Source organism: Salmo salar, chromosome ssa22 (genome assembly GCF_905237065.1).
Source record: "Salmo salar chromosome ssa22, Ssal_v3.1, whole genome shotgun sequence".
NCBI classification, from domain to species: Eukaryota; Metazoa; Chordata; class Actinopteri; order Salmoniformes; family Salmonidae; genus Salmo; species Salmo salar.
The window spans coordinates 63,666,039-63,688,335 of NC_059463.1; the positions used below are offsets into that span (position 1 = coordinate 63,666,039).

The 22,297-nt window shown below is 44.9% G+C and overlaps 1 protein-coding gene across 2 annotated transcripts in view; it reads right to left on the reverse strand.

Moving 5' to 3' along the window:
* pparg (peroxisome proliferator-activated receptor gamma) overlaps nucleotides 1–22,297 on the reverse strand; it is a 93,815-nt gene that overhangs the window by 15,252 nt on the left and 56,266 nt on the right. For both annotated transcript variants that reach the window (XM_014168482.2, XM_045705117.1), the window contains exons 4-7: nucleotides 20,342–20,480; nucleotides 13,055–13,254; nucleotides 3,472–3,652; nucleotides 1,602–2,045 (exon numbers count right to left, since the gene is read on the reverse strand). In XM_014168482.2, coding sequence (XP_014023957.2) covers nucleotides 1,602–2,045; nucleotides 3,472–3,652; nucleotides 13,055–13,254; nucleotides 20,342–20,480 — 964 coding nt within the window. The remainder of the gene's footprint in view (nucleotides 1–1,601; nucleotides 2,046–3,471; nucleotides 3,653–13,054; nucleotides 13,255–20,341; nucleotides 20,481–22,297) is intronic.

Below are 22,297 nucleotides of genomic sequence, written 5' to 3' on the forward strand. Positions count from 1 at the left end.
CTGTAATATGCAGCCAACTCGGCCTACTGTAATATGCAGCCAACTCCACGTAATATGCTGCCAACTCCACTTACTGTAATATGCTGCCAACTCCACTTACTGTAATATGCTGCCAACTCCACTTACTGTAACATGCTGCCAACTCCACCTACTGTAATATGCTGCCAACTCCACTTACTGTAATATGCTGCCAACTCCACTTACTGTAATATGCTGCCAACTCCACTTGTGTAATATGCTGCCAACTCCACTTACTGTATCCACTTACTGTAATATGCTGCCAACTCCACTTACTGTAATATGCTGCCAACTCCACTTATGTAATATGCTGCCAACTCCACTTATGTAATATGCTGCCAACTCCACTTATGTAATATGCTGCCAACTTCACATGTGTAACAGGCAGAGAGGGTTTAGGGACCATCTTCACTCCTTTTGTCACGATAAATCTATGCTGCTACTATACAGGTCAAACCTGTCTTTCTGACATACACTAGCTGTCGCTGTGCTGATTAACCCTAAATCTATGCTGCTACAATAAACACATGAAACCTTTCTTGTGGTCTTTGGTATCCAATTGGTAGTTACAGCCTTGTCTCATTGCTGCAACTCCCGTACGGACTCAGGAGAGGCAAAGGTCGAGAGCCGCACGACCTCCGAAACACAACCCAGCCAAGCCTCACTGCTTCTTGACACAATGCCCACTTAACCCAGAAGCACCAATGTGTCGGAGGAAACACCGTACACCTGGCAACCGTGTCAGCTGCACTGCACCCGGCCAGCCACAGGAGTCAATGGGACAAGGACATCCCTGCCGGCCAAACCCTCCCCTAACCCGGGCGACGCTGGGCCAATTGTGCGCCGCCCCATGAGTCTCCCGGTCACGGCCGGCTGCGACAGAGCATGGACTCAAACCCAGAATCTCTAGTGGCACAGCTAGCACTGCGATGCAGTGCCTTAGACCACTGCGCCACTCGGGAGGCCAAAAATCATAAATGTTTTTGAGAAAGATCAATTGAAAATACAATTGTATTGGAGTAAATTTATTTTTTCTTTTCATTTTGATAAGAGATGAAAATGTAATGAATTTAAGGTTATTTGTCGATGTAAAAATCTAAATGTACAGCTTTTAAGTTTGTGTCATTAGATTTGGGGTGTGGGGGATGGGGTTGCGAGAAATCCTAGCCAAAAAAATGGGTTTCCCAGAAATTTGAATGAAAAAATAGGGTCCCTACTTAAAAAAATTGGAATAACACTTTTCTAGACTGTAAAGCCCCACCACCACTGCTGAGGATGATAGCTAATCCCCACCCACAGCCATTGAGGATGATAGCTAAGCCACACCCACCCCCACTGAGGATGACGGCAAACCCCACCCACCTCCACTGAGGATGACAGTAAACCCCACCCACCTCCACTGAGGATGACAGTAAACCCCACCCACCTCCACTGAGGATGATAGCTAAGCCCCACCCACCTCCACTGAGGATGATAGCTAAGCCCCACCCACCTCCATTGAGGATGATAGCTAAGCCCCACCCACCTCCACTGAGGTGGTTGTCATTATGTAATGATGCTAATAATAATATTACAATACTAACCTCCACTGAGGATGATGACGGCGAGGAAGAGTGCCATATCACTGTCATACAGCTCCAGGGTGTTGAACTTAACAGAGAACTCAAACTTGGGTTCCATCATATCACAGAAGGGTTTCCTCAGGCTCTTCAGGAACTCTCTCGTCATGAAGATCTGTCCATAGGAGATCAGTGTACCATCTTTGTTCATGAGCGGAGCCCACATGATGATGAGCACCTCGATGACGCCGTACTTCAGCAGAGTCACCTGATCGTTCAGGTCCAATCCCACGAAGCCAGGGATGCTCTTAGCGAACTCTGTGACCTCTCGGACGGCCTCGGCGGAGCGCGACTGACAGCTGTAGAAGAACCTGAGCTGCACCTCGTCAGTGGGCTCCTGGGCCAGACCAACACCCCCACCTAGACCTCCACCTACAGCCAGACCTTCACTCACTGCCAGACATCTACCTGCAGAAAATCATATTTGTTCAGTGTTATTTCATTTACACTGAACAAAAATATAAAAACAACATGTACAGTGTTGGTCCCATGATTCATGAGCTGAAATAAAAAGACCCTCAAAATGTTCTATATGCACAAAAAGGTGTGGCATATCAAGAAGCTAATTAAACAGCATGATCATTACACAGGTGCACCTTGTGCTGGGACAACAAAAAGCCACTAAAATGTGCAGTTCTGTCACACAACACAATGCCACAGACGTCTTAAGTTTTGAGAGAGCATGCAATTGGCATGCTGACTGCAGGAATGTCAGAAACCAGAGCTGTTGCCAGAGAATTGAATCTTCATTTATCTACCATAAGCCACCTCCAATGTTGATTTAGAGAATTTGGCAGTACGTCCAACCGGCATCACAACTTCAGACCATGTGTAACCATACCAGCCCAGGACCGTCACATCTGGCTTCGTCACCTGCGGGATAGTCTCAGACCAGCCACCGGGACAGCTGATGAAACTGAGTTTGCACAACCAAATAAGTTCTACACAAACTGTTAGAAACCGTCTCAGGGAATCTCATCTGCGCACTCGTCGTCCTCACAAGGGTCTTGACCTGACTGCAGTTCGGCGTCGTAAATGACTTCAGTGGGCAAATGCTCACCTTCCTGGGCCACTGGAAAGCTGGAGAAGTGTGTTCTTAACGGATGAATCCCGGTTTCAACTGTACCGGGCAGATGGCTCGTGTGGGCAAGCGGTTTGCTGATGTCAACGTTGTGAACAGAGTGCCCCATGGTGGCGGTGAGGTTATGGTATGGGGCAGGCATAAGCTACGGACAACGAACACAATTGGATTTTATCAAAGGCAATTTGAATGTACAGAGATACCGTGAGGCCTATTGTCGTGCCATTCAGCCACCGCCATCAGCTCATGTTTCAGCATGATAATGCACGGCCCCATGTCGCAAGGATCTGTACACAATTCCTGGAGGCTGAAAATGTCCCAGTTCTTCCATGTCCTGCATACTCACCAGACATGTCACCCATTGAGCATGTTTGGGATGCTCTGGATCGACGTGTATTCCAGTTCCCGCCAATATCCAGATACTTCGAACACCCATTGAAGAGGAGTGGGACAACATTCCACAGGCCACAATCAATCAATCTATTTTTTAAGGTATCTGTGACCAACTGATGCATATCTGTATTCCCAGTCATGTGAAATCCATAGATAAGGGACTAATGCATTTATTTCAATTGACTAATTTCCTTACATGAACTGTAACTCAGTAAAATCTTGAAATTGTTGCATGTTGCATGTCTATTTTTGTTCAGTGTAGAAAGGTAACTAACCACTCTACAAAAAAATAAAATATAAATAGGAGAAGAAAAGGTACAGGGAAAACAGTCACAGAGGATAGAAACACCATTATAATACCTAGACCACAGCCAGCTCCAGTCCCAGGCCCAGCCTCAGGCCCAGCCTCAGGCCCAGCCTCAGGCCCAGCCTCAGGCCCAGCCTCAGGCCTGGTCTCCTGGACAACATGGATGGGCATCTGCCTGCAGTTGATAAACCTCTGTCCTTCCTGAAGAGACTTCATGTCATGGATTACAAACGGCTGCAGAGAGACAACAAACAAACAAAATCAAGCACATTACTGTGAAACATGCCGCCTCTGTGGAGACAACAGCCTGTTATAACATGATGACTCTCTGGAGACAACAGCCTGTTATAACATGATGACTCTCTGGAGACAACAGCCTGTTATAACATGATGACTCTCTGGAGACAACAGCCTGTTATAACATGATGACTCTCTGGAGACAACAGCCTGTTATAACATGATGACTCTCTGGAGATAACAGCCTGTTATAACATGATGACTCTCTGGAGACAACAGCCTGTTATAACATGATGACTCTCTGGAGACAACAGCCTGTTATAACATGATGACTCTCTGGAGACAACAGCCTGTTATAACATGATGACTCTCTGGAGACAACAGCCTGTTATAACATGATGACTCTCTGGAGACAACAGCCTGTTATAACATGATGACTCTCTGGAGACAACAGCCTGTTATAACATGATGACTCTCTGGAGACAACAGCCTGTTATAACATGATGACTCTCTGGAGATAACAGCCTGTTATAACTTGATGACTCTCTGGAGACAACAGCCTGTTATAACATGATGACTCTCTGGAGACAACAGCCTGTTATAACATGATGACTCTCTGGAGACAACAGCCTGTTATAACATGATGACTCTCTGGAGACAACAGCCTGTTATAACATGATGACTCTCTGGAGACAACAGCCTGTTATAACATGATGACTCTCTGGAGACAACAGCCTGTTATAACATGATGACTCTCTGGAGACAACAGCCTGTTATAACATGATGACTCTCTGGAGACAACAGCCTGTTATAACATGATGACTCTCTGGAGACAACAGCCTGTTATAACATGATGACTCTCTGGAGACAACAGCCTGTTATAACATGATGACTCTCTGGAGACAACAGCCTGTTATAACATGATGACTCTCTGGAGACAACAGCCTGTTATAACATGATGACTCTCTGGAGACAACAGCCTGTTATAACATGATGACTATCTGGAGACAACAGCCTGTTATAACATGATGACTCTCTGGAGATAACAGCCTGTTATAACATGATGACTCTCTGGAGATAACAGCCTGTTATAACATGATGACTCTCTGGAGACAAGGAGACAACAGCCTGTTATAACATGATGACTCTCTGGAGATAACAGCCTGTTATAATATGATGACTATCTGGAGACAACAGCCTGTTATAACATGATGACTATCTGGAGACAAGGAGACAACAGCCTGTTATAACATGTGCCATCAAACCCCTGCAACTTATTCAGAACACTGCCACCAGATCTGGTGTTCAACCTTCCCAAGTTCTCCCATGTCACCCCGCTCCTCTGCACAATTTACTGGCTTCCAGTCAAAGCTCACATCCAATATAAGACCATGATACTTGCCTACGGAGCAGCAAGAGGAACTACCCCTCCTTACCTTCAGGCTATGATCAACCCTACACCCCAACCTGGGTAGTCTGTTCTGCCACCTCTGGTCTCTTGACCCTCCCACCTCTACGGGAGGGCAGCTCCCGCTCAGCCCAGTCAATGCTCTTCTATGACCTGGCACCCCAATGCTGGAACCAGCTTCCCCCCTGAAGCTAAGACAGCAGAGTCCATGCCTATTCAAAAACATCTGAAACCCTACCTCTTCAAAGAGTGTCTTAATTAATCCCACAGTACCCCTCCCCTCCCCCCCACCCACTAGTAGTGACTTTCCCCCCTACTAGAACTGAATTTCCCCCCTACTAAACTCAGCAAAAAAAGAAACGTCCCTTTTTCAGGACCCTGTCTTTCAAAGATAATTCGTTAAAATCCAAATAACTTCACAGATCTTCATTGTAAAGGGTTTAAACACTGTTTCACATGCTTGTTCAATGAACCATACACAATTAATGAACATGCACCTGTGGAACGGTCGTTAAGACACTAACAGCTTACAGACGGTAGGCAATTAAGGTCACAGTTATGAAAACTTAGGACACTAAAGAGGCCTTTCTACTGACTCAAAAACACCAAAAGAAAGATGCCCAGGGTCCCAGCTCATCTGCGTGAACGTGCCTTAGGCATGCTGCAAGGAGGCACGAGGCCAGGGCAATAATGTCCGTACTGTGAGATGCCTAAGACAGCACCACAGGGAGATGGGACAGACAGCTGATCGTCCTCGCAGTGGCAGACCACGTGTAACAACACCTGCACAGGATCGGTACATCCGAACATCACACCTGTGGGACAGGTACAGGATGGCAACAACAACTGCCCGAGTTAAACCAGGAACACACAATCCCTCAATCAATGCAAAGACTGTCCACAATAGGCTGAGAGAGGCTGGACTGAGGGCTTGAAGGCCTGTTGTAAGGCAGGTCCTCACCAGACATCACCGGCAACAACGTCGCCTATGGGCACAAACCCACCGTCGCTGGACCAGACAGGACTAGCAAAAAGTGCTCTTTACTGACGAGTCGTGGATATCCTCCTCCCTCATGTGGTACCCTTCCTGCAGACTCATCCTGACATGACCATCCAGCATGACAATGCCACCAGCCATACTGCTCATTCTGTGCGTGATTTCCTGCAAGACAGGAATGTCAGTGTTCTGCCATGGCCAGCGAAGAGCCCGGATCTCAATCCCATTGAGCATGTCTGGTACCTGTTGGATTGGAGGGTGAGAGCTAGGGCCATTCCCCCCAGAAATGTCCGGAAACTTGCAGGTGCCTTGGTGGTAGAGTGGGGTAACATCTCACAGCAAGAACTGGCAAATCTGGTGCAGTTCATGAGGATGAGATGCACTGCAGTACTTAATGCAGCTGGTGGCCACACCAGATACTGACTGTTACTTTTGATTTTGACCCCCCCCCTTTGTTCAGGGACACATTATTCCATTTATGTTAGTCACATGTCTGTGGAACTTGTTCAGTTTATGTCTCAGTTGTTGAATCTTGTTATGTTCATACAAATATTTACACATGTTAAGTTTGCTGAAAATAAACGCAGTTGACAATGAGAGGACGTTTCTTTTTTTGATGAGTTTATAACCCTAACCCAAATACATCCCTAACCATAATACAAGCCTAATAAAACCCTAACATAACCCTAATATAACCCTAATTTTGCTGAGTTTAGTACTGACTTTTCTCCCTTACTGGTACTGACTTTTCCCCCTACTAGTACTGACTTTTCCCCCCTACTAGTACTGACTTTTCCCCCCTACTAGTACTGACTTTCCCCCCTACTAGTACTGACTTTCCCCCCCTACTAGTACTGACTTTTCCCCCCTACTAGTACTGACTTTTCCCCCTACTAGTACTGACTTTTCCCCCTACTAGTACTGACTTTTCCCCCCTACTAGTACTGATTTTTCCCCCTACTAGCAATGACTTTTCCCCTCTACTAGTACTGACTTTCCCCACTACTAGTACTGACTTTTCCCCCTACTAGTACTGATTTTTCCCCCTACTAGCAATGACTTTTCCCCCTACTAGTACTGACTTTTCCCCCTACTAGCACTGACTTTCCCCCCTACTAGTACTGACTTTCCCCCCTACTAGTACTGACTTTCCCCCCCTACTAGCACTGACTTTTCCCCCCTACTAGTACTGACTTTTCCCCCTACTAGTACTGACTTTTCCCCCTACTAGTACTGACTTTTCCCCCCTACTAGTACTGATTTTTCCCCCCTACTAGCAATGACTTTTCCCCTCTACTAGTACTGACTTTCCCCACTACTAGTACTGACTTTTCCCCCTACTAGTACTGATTTTTCCCCCTACTAGCAATGACTTTTCCCCCTACTAGTACTGACTTTTCCCCCTACTAGCACTGACTTTCCCCCCTACTAGTACTGACTTTCCCCCTACTAGTACTGACTTTTCTGATAGCTACTTCATTTAGGAAAAATGTACTTTCTATGACTGAGATATGTGGTTGTCCCACCTAGCTACACTACATGACCAACAGTATGTGGACACCTGCTCGTCAAACATCTCATTCCAAAATCATGGGCATTAATATGGAGTTGGTTCCCCCTTTGCTGCTATAACAGCCTCCACTCTTCTGGGAAGGCTTTCCACTAGATGTTGGAACACTGCTGAGGGGACTTGCTTCCATTCAGCCACAAGAGCATTAGTGAGGTTGGGCTCTAATGTTGAGGCGATTAGGCCTGGCTCGCTGTTGGCATTCCAATCCATCCCAAAGGTGTTCGATGGGGTTGAGGTCAGGGCTCTGTGCAGACCAGTCAAGTTCTTCCACACTGATCTCAACAAACCATTTCTGCTTGGACCTCGCTTTGTGCACGGGGGCATTGTCATGCTGAAACAGGAAAGGGCCTTCCCCAAACTGTTGCCAGAAAGTTGGAAGCACAGAATTGTCTAAATGTCATTGTATGCTGTAGCGTTAAGATTCCCCTTCACAGGAATAAAGGGGCCTAGCATGAACCATGAATAACATCCCCAGTCCATTATTCCTCCACCAAACTTTACAGTTGGCACTATGCCTTTGGGCATGTAGTGTTCTCCTGGCATCCGTCAAACCCAGATTAGTCCGCCAGACTGCCAGATAGTGAAGCGTGATTCATCACTCCAGAGAATCCGTTTTCACTGCTGTAGAGTCCAATAGCGATGAGCTTAACACCACTCCAGCCGACGCTTGGCATTGCGCATTGTAATCTTAGGCGTGTGTGCGGCTGCTCAGATATGATAACCCATTTCATGAAGCTCCCGACAAAGTTCTTGTGCTGACTTTGCTTCCAGAAGCAGTTTGGAACTCGGTAGTGAGTGCTGAAACTGAGGACAGACGATTTTTTCGCGCTACGCGCTTCAGCATTCACTGATCCCGTTCTGCGAGCTTGTGTGGCCTACCACTTCGTGGCTGAGCCGTTGTTGCTCCTAGACGTTTCCACTTCACAATAACATCACTTACAGTTGATCGGGGCAGCTCTAGCAGGGCAAAAATTTGATGAACTGACTTGTTGGAAAGGTGTGTCCACATACACTATGTGAATGCACTAAGTTGCTGTGTGTGAGTGTCTGCTAAATGACTAAAATGTAGAGGGAGGAGAGGAGTGAGATCTGCAAGGCCATGATGCTGGAACTAAAAAACAGATCAGAGGTCAGGCTGAGGGTTTACTCTGCTAGCTAGTTTGTTAAATAACATGCTGCTGTTTCCTGCCATGCTTCCTCTGGTCAACTATCAACTCAAAACATTTCACATGTATCAGAATGTGGACTCTCGTTCTATTCGGATCTATTCCATTGTACTGTATATTCTACTGTACTCTGTCATAACATAGGTTATCAATAAATATCACAATACGGTGCAGAGTGTTCGATGTGCCTTCTGTCGGGCAAGGAGATCTCCATCTCCGCTAAAACCATTGACATCTGTGTGGCGCTTTCAAGGGATTGTCATTCTCATTGACGGGGCTGTAGTGGAGCAGGTTGAGAGCTTCAAGTTCCTTGGCGTCCACATCAACAAACTAACATGGTCCAAGCAGACCAAGACAGTCATGAAGAGGGCACAACAAAACCTTTTCAAATCAAGGTATGGCAACTGCTCGGCTTCCGACTGCAAGGCACTACAGAGGGTAGTGTGTACGACCCAGTACATCAAGCTTCCTGCCATCCAGGACCTCTATACCAGGCGGTGTCAGAGGAAGGCCATAAAAATTGTGAAAGACGCCAGCCACCCTAGACAGACTGTTCTCACTGCTACCGCACGGCAAGCGGTACCGGAGCGCCAAGTCTAGGTCCAAGAAGCTTCTAAACAGCTTCTAACCCCAAGCCATAAGACTCCTAATCAAAGGGCTACCCCGACTCCTCTTTAAGCCATAAGACTCCTGAACGTGTAATCAAAGTGCTACCCAGACTATTTGCCATGACCCCCCTCCTCTACGCTGCTGCTACTCTCTGTTATTATCTATACATAGTCACTTTAATAACTCTACCTACATGTACATATTACCTCAATTACCTCGACTAACCAGTGCCCCCGCACATTGACTCTGTACCGGTACCCCTGTATATAGCCTCCACATTGACTCTGTACCGGTACCCCTGTATATAGCCTCCACATTGACTCTGTACCGTAACCCCCTGTATATAGCCTCCACATTGACTCTGTACCGGTACCCCCTGTATATAGCCTCCACATTGACTCTGTACCGGTACCCCTGTATATAGCCTCCACATTGACTCTGTACCGGTACCCCCTGTATATAGCCTCCACATTGACTCTGTACCGGTACCCCCTGTATATAGCCTCCACATTGACTCTGTACCGGTACCCCCTGTATATAGCCTCCACATTGACTCTGTACCGGTACCCCCTGTATATAGCCTCCACATTGACTCTGTACCGGTACCCCCTGTATATAGCCTCCACATTGACTCTGTACCGGTACCCCCTGTATATAGCCTCCACATTGACTCTGTACCGTATACCCTGTATATAGCCTCCACATTGACTCTGTACCGGTACCCCCTGTATATAGCCTCCACATTGACTCTGTACCGTAGTACCCCCTGTATATAGCCTCCACATTGACTCTGTACCGGTACCCCCTGTATATAGCCTCCACATTGACTCTGTACCGGTACCCCCTGTATATAGCCTCCACATTGACTCTGTACCGGTACCCCCTGTATATAGCCTCCACATTGACTCTGTACCGGTACCCCCTGTATATAGCCTCCACATTGACTCTGTACCGGTACCCCCTGTATATAGCCTCCACATTGACTCTGTACCGGTACCCCCTGTATATAGCCTCCACATTGACTCTGTACCGGTACCCCCTGTATATAGCCTCGCTATTGTTATTTTACTGCTGCTGTTTATTTGTTATTTAAACCATTTTTACTTAAGAAGTTAAGAAAAATAAGTGTTAAAGCATTGTTGGTTAAGGGCTTGTAATTAAGCATTTCACTAAGGTCTACACCTGTTGTATGCGGCGTATGTGACAAACACGATTTGATTTAAAATGCCACCTTCTGCTGCTTGACAAGCAGAGCTCATAAAGGATGGACAATTAACCTAAACCACACATACTTGTCAGGTATAGTACATTTTTGTCACTTAAATCTCCAATTAGTGGTGGCCAATGTTGAGAAAGGTGTAATCCAGCTCTGTTTCTGCACTGTAATGCATTGGAGCAGGCTACGCTTGCCCCCCAGCTGTGGATGGAATGTTTCAAATGGAACAAAATTACAATTTCTAAAAACCTATAATGTACTCTGTCATAACACTCTACAGTATTCTGTCATAACACTCTACAGTATTCTGTCATAACACTCTACAGTATTCTGTCATAACACGCTACAGTATTCTGTCATAATGTTCTACTGTTCTCTGCATAACTTTCTACTGTACTGGCATAACTTTCTACTGTACTGGCATAACTTTCTACTGTACTGGCATAACTTTCTACTGTACTGGCATAACTTTCTACTCCACTGGCATAACTTTCTACTCCATGTTTTATTAGTGTGGACAGGTCATCAACCTGAAACTCTTTCGCCTAGTAAAACAAGCATTTCTGCAATTACCACCCATGTGGCTGAAAACCTGAATTTTCACTGACTCGTCTCTTAGTGTGTCGACTAGGGTCCACACCTGCTGAAAGGACAGGTACAGTGAGGGAAAAAAGTATTTGATCCCCTGCTGATTTTGTACGTTTGCCCACTGACAAAGAAATTATCAGTCTATAATTTGAATGGTAGGTTTATTTGAACAGTGAGAGACAGAATAACAACAAAAGAATCCAGAAAAACGCATGTCAAAAATTTTATAAATTGATTTGCATTTTAATGAGGGAAATAAGTATCTGACCCCCTCTCAATCAGAAAGATTTCTGGCTCCCAGGTGTCTTTTATACAGGTAACGAGCTGAGATTAGGAGCACACTCTTAAAGGGAGTGCTCCTAACCGCAGCTTGTTACCTGTATAAACGACACCTGTCCACAGAAGCAATCAATCAGATTCCAAACTCTCCACCATGGCCAAGACCAAAGAGCTCTCCAAGGATGTCAGGGACAAGATTGTAGACCTACACAAGGCTGGAATGGGCTACAAGACCATCAAAAAGCAGCTTGGTGAGAAGGCGACAACAGTTGGTGAGATTATTCGCAAATGGAAGAAACACAAAAGAACTGTCAATTTCCCTCGGCCTGGGGCTCCATGCAAGATCTCACCTCGTGGAGTTGCAATGATCATGAGAACGGTGATGAATCAGCCCAGAACTACACAGGAGGATCTTGTCAATGATCAAGGCAGCTGGGACCATAGTCACCAAGAAAACAATTGGTAACACACTACGCCGTGAAGGACTGAAATCCTGCAGTGCCCGCAAGGTCCCCCTGCTCAAGAATACATATACATGCCCATCTGAAGTTTGCCAATGAACATCTGAATGATTCAGAGGACAACTCGGTGAATGTGTTGTGGTCAGATGAGACCAAAATGGAGCTCTTTGGCATCAACTCAACTCGCCGTGTTTGGAGGAGGAGGAATGCTGCCTATGACCCCAAGAACACCATCCCCACCGTCAAACATGGAGGTGGAAACATTATGCTTTGGGGGTGTTTTTCTGCTAAGGGGACAGGACAACTTCACCGCATCAAAGGGACGATGGACGGGGCCATGTACCATCAAATCTTGGGTGAGAACCTCCTTCCCTCAGCCAGGGCATTGAAAATGGGTCGTGGATGGGTATTCCAGCATGACAATGACCCAAAACACACGGCCAAGGCAACAAAGGAGTGGTTTAAGAAGAAGCACATTAAGGTCCTGGAGTGGCCTAGCCAGTCTCCAGACCTTAATCCCATAGAAAATCTGTGGAGGGAGCTGAAGGTTTGAGTTGCCAAACGTCAGCCTCGAAACCTTAATGACTTGGAGAAGATCTGCAAAGAGGAGTGGGACAAAATCCCTCCTGAGATGTGTGCAAACCTGGTGGCCAACTACAAGAAACGTCTGACCTCTGTGATTGCCAACAAGGGTTTTGCCACCAAGTACTAAGTCATGTTTTGCAGAGGGGTCAAATACTTATTTCCCTCATTAAAATGCAAATAATTTTATAACATTTTTGACATGCGTTTTTCTGGATTTTTTTGTTGTTATTCTGTCTCTCACTGTTCAAATAAACCTACCATTAAAATTATAGACTGATCATTTATTTTGTCAGTGGGCAAATGTACAAAATCAGCAGGGGATCAAATACTTTTTTCCCCTCACTGTATGTCTGTGTGGCAACATCCATCTCTGCATGGCAGATATTTTAGCTTGGATGTCGGGCCACCACCTATCATCACATGGTGTGATAGCGAATAGCTACTGTGCCATGTTAGTATGGTTGTGACTGTGATAGGGAATAACTCGTAGCTACTGTGCCATGATAGGTCTGGTCCATACCGCGTTATCCCCAGTCTTTCCAGATAGGATGGCCCTGGCCTTGGCCTTAGTGAGGGGAAAGTATTTGAGATAGGACTCCAGGAGCAGCTTGGCCAGGCTCCTCAGGTCGGCAGCCTCAGGGTGCATGGTGTCAATGTCAGTAGAGAACTCAGCTAGGAGCTTCTCCTTCTCAGCCTGGGGCATCCGGCCAAAACGAATTGCTGTATGGGAAACAACACAGACAACATTATCAGATCAATAATGACAAACCTCCTGCCATTGACAACTTTGATGGAAAACTACTGAGGATGGTAGGAGTGGCCATAGTCAGCTATCTGTCATATCTTTAATCTGAGCCTAGAGGAAAGTCTTTGTCCTCAGACCTGGAGGGAAGCCAAAATCATTCCCGCTACCTAAGAGTGGTCAATTTACTGGTTCTAACAGCAGACCTATCAGCTTGCTTCCAGCTCTTAGCAAACTGTTGTAAAACAATTGTGTTTGACCAAAAACAATGCTATTTCTCTGTAAACAAATTGACAACAGACTTTCAGCATGCTTATAGAGAAGGGCACTCAACATGTACTGCACTGACACAAATTACTGATGATTGGTTGAAAGAAAATGAAAATGCACAGCCAGAAGAGGACTGGCCACCCCTCATAGCCTGGTTCCTCTCTAGGTTTCTTCCTAGGTTTTGGCCTTTCTAGGGAGTTTTTCCTAGCCACCGTGCTTCTACACCTACATTGCTTGCTGTTTGGGGTTTTAGGCTGGGTTTCTGTACAGCACTTTGTGATATCAGCTGATGTAAGAAGGGCTATATAAATACATTTGATTTGATAATAAGAAGATGGACTTCAGTGCAGCCTTTGATATGATTGACCATAACCTGTTTTATGGCTTTTCAACCTCTGCCATATTGTAGATTCAGAGCTATCAATCTAAAACTCAGAGGGTTTTATTTAATGGAAGCCTCTCTAACATCAAACGTGTAGGGTGTACCGCAAGAGAGCTCTCTACTCTCTTCTATTTTTACCAATGACCTGCCACGAGCATTAAACAAAGCCTGTGTGTTCATGTATGCTGACGATTCAACCATATACATTTTAGTAATTTAGCAGACACTCTTATCCAGAGGTACTTACAGTAGTGAATGCATCCACTTCATTTCATGCATTTTTTTTTGTACTGACCCCCCATGGGAATTGAACCCACAACCCTGGCGTTGCACACACCACGCTCTACCAACTGAGCCACAGGTACAGTAGCAGTCAAAAGTTTGGGCACACCTACTCATTCAAGGGTGTTTCATTATTTGTACTATTTTCTACATTGTAGAATAATAGAGAAGACAAACTATGAAATAACACATATGGAATCATGTAGTAACCAAAAAAGTGTAGTAACCAAAGAATTAAAAATATATTTCAAATTCTTCAAAGTTGCCACCCTTTCCCTTGATGACAGCTTTGGACACTCTTGGCATTCTCTCCACCAGCTTCACGAGGAATGCTTTTCCAACAGTCTTGAAGGAGTTCCCACATATGCTGAGCACTTGTTGGCTGCTTTTCCTTCACGCTGTGGTCCAACTCATCCCAAACCATCTCAATTGGATTGTGGTTGGGTGATTGGAGGCCAGGTCATCTGATGCAGCACTTCATCACTCTCATTGGTCAAATAGCCTGTACACATCCTGGAGGTGTGTTTTGGGTCCTTGTCCTGTTGGAGAAAAATAAATGATAGCGCAAACCAGATGGGATGGCGTATCGCTGCAGAATGCTGTGGTAGCCATGCTGGTTAAGTGTGCCTTAATCTAAATAAATCACTGACAGGATCACCAGCGAAGCACCCTCACACCACCTCCATGCTTCACGGTGAGAACCACACATGCAGAGATCATCCGTTCACCTACTCTGCTTCTCACAAAGACACAGCGGTTGGAACCAAAAATCTCACATTTGGACTCAAGCAAGTCTCTTCTTATTAGTGTCCTTTAGTAGTGGTTTCTTTGCAGCAATTCGACCATGAAGGCCTGATTCACGTAGTCGCCTCTGAACAGTTGATGTTGAGATGTCTGTTACTTGAACTCTGAAGCATTTATTTGGACTGCAATCTGAGGTGCAGTTAACTCTGGGTCTTCCTTTCCAGTGGTGGTCCTAATGAGAGCCGGTTTCATCCATAGCGATTGATGGTTTTTGCAACTGCACTTGAAGAAACCTTCAAAGTCCTTAATGTTCCGTATTGACAGATCTTCATGTTTTAAAGTAATGATGGATGTCATTTCTCTTTGCTTATTTGAGCAGTTCTTGCCATATCTTCTGTGTACCACGCCTACCTTGTCACAGCACAACTGATTGGCTCAAACGCATTAAGGAAAGAAATTACACAAACTTAACAAGGCACACCTGTTAATTGAAATGCATTCCAAGTGACTACATCATGAAGCTGGTTGAGAGAATTCCAATGTGCAATGCTGTGATCAAGGCAAATGGTGGCGACTTTGAAGAATCTCAAAAACAGGTCTCTCTCGACTAAGAGTTGAGGAGCGACTGACTGCATCACTTCTTTTTATAAAAAACATTAATGTTGTCACGCCTGCTCCCACTCCCGGCAGACAGGCTGCCCATCATTACGGGCATCAGCGCTCCATTGGACTCACTTGGACTCCTTCACTTTGTTGATTGCCCCATCTATATCTGTCTGTTCCTCAGTTTGTTCCCAGTGTCAGCATTAATGTTGTTTTGTTGCATGTCCGTTATTTATTAAATGTTCAGTCCCTGTACTTGATTCTCATCTCCCAGCTTCTGTCCTCACAAATGTATTGAAAATTCCAAATTGTTTGCATAGTCAACTTGCACACAGCTCTCTGACACACAAACCTAACTGACCAGACATGCCACCAGGGGTCTTTTCACAGTCCCTAAATCCAGAAAAAAAGAAGTATTATATAGCGTCATTATTGCATGGAACTCCCTTCCATCTCATTATGCTCAAATGAACAGCAAACCTGGTTTAGAAAAACTGAAGTAACAGCCCAACGTTTTTCCGCTGTTTGACCTAGATAGCCTATATATACACAATATACAAACTATGTGTGCCTTTTTTAAAGTTGTTGTAGTTCTGTCCTTGAGCTGTTCTTGTTTATTGATGTTCTGTATTATGTCATGTTTTGTGTAGACCCCAAGAAGAGTAGCTGCTGCTTTCGCAACCGCTAATGGGGACCCTAATAAAATACCAAATTCCATATACAGCGCAACCCTCCAAATCTTCAAACTACAGAGTAACTCCCCAAACTCCTAGACTGCAGCATATCTCCCCAAACCGTTCTGTGCCGTTTGTGTGGTATGTAAATGTGTATCTCATCACAACATCTGACATGGATAAACATTTAAGAAATTAAGTGAAAAACAGGCAATTTAATATTTTGTTTGTAGTTGTGTGATTATTAAAACGGATAATATTAATCAGTAACAAATAAATACTGACCCAGAGAGATCAGATGGTTGACATCACCAGAGTGACTATACTTACTGATTATTATATGACTTCCTATCAAATGTTTTACCTTTTATACATCTTTCTACAGAAATAATGTGAGAAACGGTAAGAAATAGATTCAGAAATAAAGTGAAACAGACAATTTAATCTCTTTCACATGTTTCTAGTTTTCTGTAAATGTGGTGATTAAAACTGATCATAATAACCAGTAACAAATAAATCTTGATAAATACTGACTCAAAGAGATTAGATGGTTGACGTCACCAGAGTGACACTACAACTGATTATGACTTCCTATTACATTTCTTTTACATTTTTAGTCATTTAGCAGACGCTCTTATCCAGAGCGACTTACAGTAGTGAATGCATACATTTCATTTTCAAGCATTTTTTTTTTGTACTGGCCCCCCGTGGGAATCAAACCCACAACCCTGGCGTTGCAAACACCATGCTCTACCAACTGAGCCACAGGGAAGCTATCACGTTTGACCTTTCTACAGTCAAATACCAGTTATTGACCACAGTTTCAAGCGTCATTAAATGACAATTATCAAGTTTAGGATGACCGATGTTGTATAACCAGACTTTTCTAGAGAGAGACAGAATTCCTAGAAAAACTTTTTTTTTCTTCCTCTGATAGAATGGATAGGTTGAACTGGAGCTTTGTGAATGAAGGTAAGTCGGACAGAAAACCAATCTGTGGATTTACCAACACATCTCTAATACAGGTTTACAGTATATTACATTATGTCTAATACAGGATTATGTTCCCCTCTGCGTCAGTCAAGCGGAAGGACAAAGCTGTTTCATTTAGTAGAAGTCAACAGTATTCAGTTGACCTGTTTAATATATGGTTAGGGCTATGTCTAAACCTGTTTTTGTATAATGGTGACTTGCAGAGTAATAAATGATCTGGTCTATCAGCCATCACACCTTTTGTAAATGTATATGTCTCCTCCTACGTCCGGGCACCCAGCCAAGCACCATGACACAGCAGAATCTACAGCCAGCTACCAAGCGCTAGCTAGTGTGTGTGTCTACGTGTGTAAACCTCTGTGAATCATTGATGAAAACACAAAAACTCCCCTGGCAGATTTCACTAGCCACTACAGCTTATGATGGGATGTGAGTGTATATAAGGAGTAACTCAGATGACCCTGCCGCTACAGGGACTACACCTGGACTAGAACCACAGGACTTTCTCTGGGAGCAACCTTGCCTCAGAGCAAAACGTATGACTCAAATCCCTGCCACTCCATTTAATATGATACTTCACGTTAGGTTACATTTCATTGGCCTACCAATGTAATAGCAGTCGTACAATAGCATACAATTCATATACACTGCTCAAAAAAATAAAGGGAACACTTAAACAACACAATGTAACTCCAAGTCAATCACACTTCTGTGAAATCAAACTGTCCACTTAGGAAGCAACACTGATTGACAATACATTTCACATGCTGTTGTGCAAATGGAATAGACAACAGGTGGAAATTATAGGCAATTAGCAAGACACCCCCAATAAAGGAGTGGTTCTGCAGGTGGGGACCACAGACCACTTCTCAGTTCCTATGCTTCCTGGCTGATGTTTTGGTCACTTTTGAATGCTGGCGGTGCTTTCACTCTAGTAGTAGCATGAGACGGAGTCTACAACCCACACAAGTGGCTCAGGTAGTGCAGCTCATCCAGGATGGCACATCAATGCGAGCTATGGCAAGAAGGTTTGCTGTGTCTGTCAGCGTAGTGTCCAGAGCATGGAGGCGCTACCAGGAGACAGGCCAGTACATCAGGAGATGTGGAGGAGGCCGTAGGAGGGCAACAACCCAGCAGCAGGACCGCTACCTCCGCCTTTGTGCAAGGAGGAGCAGGAGAAGCACTGCCAGAGCCCTGCAAAATGACCTCCAGCAGGCCACAAATGTGCATGTGTCTGCTCAAACGGTCAGAAACAGACTCCATGAGGGTGGTATGAGGGCCCGACGTCCACAGGTGGGGGTTGTGCTTACAGCCCAACACCGTGCAGGACGTTTGGCATTTGCCAGAGAACACCAAGATTGGCAAATTCGCCACTGTCGCCATGTGCTCTTCACAGATGAAAGCAGGTTCACACTGAGCACGTGACAGACGTGACAGAGTCTGGAGACGCCATGGAGAACCTTCTGCTGCCTGCAGCATCCTCCAGCATGACCCGTTTGGCGGTGGGTCAGTCATGGTGTGGGGTGGCATTTCTTTGGGGGGCCGCACAGCCCTCCATGTGCTCGCCAGAGGTAGCCTGACTGCCATTAGGTACCGAGATGAGATCCTCAGACCCCTTGTGAGACCATATGCTGGTGCGGTTGGCCCTGGGTTCCTCCTAATGCAAGACAATGCTAGACCTCATGTGGCTGGAGTGTGTCAGCAGTTCCTGCAAGAGGAAGGCATTGATGCTATGGACTGGCCCGCCCGTTCCCCAGACCTGAATCCAATTGAGCACATCTGGGACATCATGTCTCGCTCCATCCACCAACGCCACGTTGCACCACAGACTGTCCAGGAGTTGGCGGACTTGTTTTAAGGACATTACATCAAAGTTGGATCAGCCTGTAGTGTGGTTTTCCACTTTAATTTTGAGTGTGACTCCAAATCCAGACCTCCATGGGTTGATAAATTGGATTTCAATTGATTATTTTTGTGTGATTTTGTTGTCAGCACATTCAACTATGTAAAGAAAAAAGTATTTAATAAGATTATTTCTTTCATTCAGATCTAGGATGTGTTGTTTAAGTGTTCCCTTTATTTTTTTGAGCAGTATGTTAACATTCCACCGTTGAGGTTACTAAAGGGTGATTTGGTCATTTGACTTCAGGAACAGGGTCTGCCTAACCTATTGTCCATATTGTAATTACTTCGCCACCATGGCCTATTTATTGCCTTACCTCATTTGCACACACTGTATATAGACTTTTTCTACTGTATTATTGACTGTTTGTTTATTCCATGTGTAACTCTGTTGTTGTATGAGTCGACTGCTTTGCTTTATCTTGGCCAGGTCGCAGTTGTAAATGAGAACTTGTTCTCAACTAGCCTACCTGGTTAAATAAAGAGGAAATAAAGAAAATCTATACAAATAAAATGTAACATATAATAATTAGTGTCTCGGATGTACATTTAGTCAATGTTATGTAACCTAACATATCATACTAAATGGAACGGATTTTTGTCAAATATGATCTCCACCCGGCACAGCCAGAAGAGGACTGGCCACCCACCAGAGCCTGGTTCCTCTCTAGGTTTCTTCCTAGGTTCCTGCCTTTCTAGGGAGTTTTTCCTAGCCACCGTGCTTCTACATTGCTTGCTGTTTGGGGTTTTAGGCTTGGTTTCTGTATAAGCACTTTGTGACATCTGCTGACGTAAAAAGGGCTTTATAATTATGTTTTTGTACTTTTACCCCTTTTTCTCCCCAATTTCATGATATCCAACTGGTAGTTAGTCTAGTCCCATCGCTGCAACTGCCGTACGAGAGCCATGAGTTCTCCGAAATACGGCCAAGCCGCACTGATTCTTGACACACTGCTCGCTTAACTTGGAAGCCAGCCACACCAACGTGTCAGAGGAAACACCGTACAATTGGCAACAGAAGTCAGCTTGCAGGCACCCAGCCCACCACAAGGAGTCGCTAGAGCGCGATGGGACAAGGAAATCCCGGCCAAACCCTCCCCTAACCCAGACGACGCTGGGCCAATTGTATGCTGCCTAATGGGTTTCCCGGTGCTGGCTGTGACACAGCCTGGGATCAGGGTACATTGACTGATTGATTGTAATATTGGTTCTTACCATTGTGAGACATGCCCACCACCAGGCACTTCTGAAAGCGACAGTACTGACACTTGTTGCGGCTCTTCTTGTGGATGCGACAGTGCAGGTCACAGTGGTCATAAACCAGCTTCAACCGGATGGTCCGACGGAAGAACCCCTGGAGACACAGGTTTTATTAGAGAAGGGAGAAACATAAGATAAAAATTCATTCTAAATGGGCACAACTTAACAATTATTCCATTTTTTTTCTCTTGGTGGTTCTACGCCTTGCTCTAAACAGTAGGAAGCAGGTTATTCAGTTGTGAAGGCCCTCCCACTCTGTCTGCAGAATTCGTTCTCTTTGCTCTTGTTTTCCTTATTAGGATGTCGGTGGGTGGAGCCGGGAGGGTTGTCAGTGAAATGGGGGACACCTGGGCTGGGTGTGTCCCATGATAAATACACAACTTCCCCATTCATTGAGGAGACTCTCTCCAAGCAGACACACTGATATTGTGGTTGTGGCATTTTTGTGGCCGTTTCGTTTGTTTGCTTTGGCACCTTTCAACACCCCTCATTATCACATTTATGCACGCAAACACTCATTTACACTACAGATTACTGACTACACACACCATTGTTAATTGTATTTAGTTTACTTAAGTTAATAAATATATTTTGTTATTCCTTATCTCCACGTTGTCTCCCTTTTTGGTTATGAACTTCGAGCCGGTTCGTGACACAGTCAACCTTTTTATCTGTTGATTATGGTGATAGTATTAATCAAAGTGCAGCTGCTATTACTCTTAAACCTTTGGATGCCATCTCCCATAATGCCCTTTGCTTTGTTACAGGTGACAGTTTTGATACTCAACCCTGCATCCTGTTTCAAAAAGTTGTCTGGACTTCGCTAAAGACCCATAGATTTCTACATGACTCTCTTTTTGTTTACAAGGCCCTACTTCATAAACTTCCGTCTTATCTAACTTTGCTTTTGAAGTATAGACACCGGAGTTGCCTAACCTGTTCACAGGATTGGTTAACTCTTGAGGTTCCTAGGGTCTCAACCGCGCTAGGTAAATCTGCTTTTAGTTTTAATGCACCATATTATTACTGCAACAACATTCAAAATACATTTCATCTGGATGTTCTGGTGCCGTTCGGGCAATTTAACCCCTTCAAGACAAGTAATGACAGTAAAGACATCTCTCCAACCCTCATCAGCTCTTTCCTATAAATAGAACTGTTGAATCTTGGCCGCTGACAACTTCTTGTGTGGAGCGAGTTGTTTTGATTGTAGTGAGCGCCGTCAACAAGTTGTAGCTAGCTCCCCTTTGTCTGTGCACCAAATGTGTAATTCACACTGCGACCTGTGAAAGGTGATGGGGTGGCTTGCCCAGATAACCATGTAATGGACCTAGCTAGCACAAAACATGGTACAAAAAATTATTGGGCACAGACAACAGTACAAAGGGCAGGAAGGTAGAGACAATACATCACGCGAAGCAGCCATAACTGTAAGTAAGAGTGTCCATGATTGTGTCTTTGAATGAAGAGTTGTGGGTAAAACTGTCCAGTTTGAGTGTTTGTTGCAGCTCGTTCCAGTCGCTAGCTGCAGCGAACTGAAAAGAGGAGCGACCCAGGGATGTGTGCTTTGGGGACCTTTAACAGAATGTGACTGGCTGAACGGGTGTTGTATGTGGAGGATGAGGGCTGCAGTAGATATTACAGATAGGGGGGAGTGACGCCTAAGAGGGTTTTATAAATAAGCATCAACCAGTGGGTCTTGCGACGGGTATACAGAGATGACCAGTTTACAGAGGAGTATAGAGTGCAGTGATGTGTCCTATAAGGAGCATTGGTGGCACATCTGATGGCCGAATGGTAAAGAACGTCTAGCCGCTCGAGAGCAACCTCACCTGCCGATCTATAAATTATGTCTCCCAAGTACTTGTATGAATTGACACTATTCAGCTGAATCAAACTATCAATGTAACA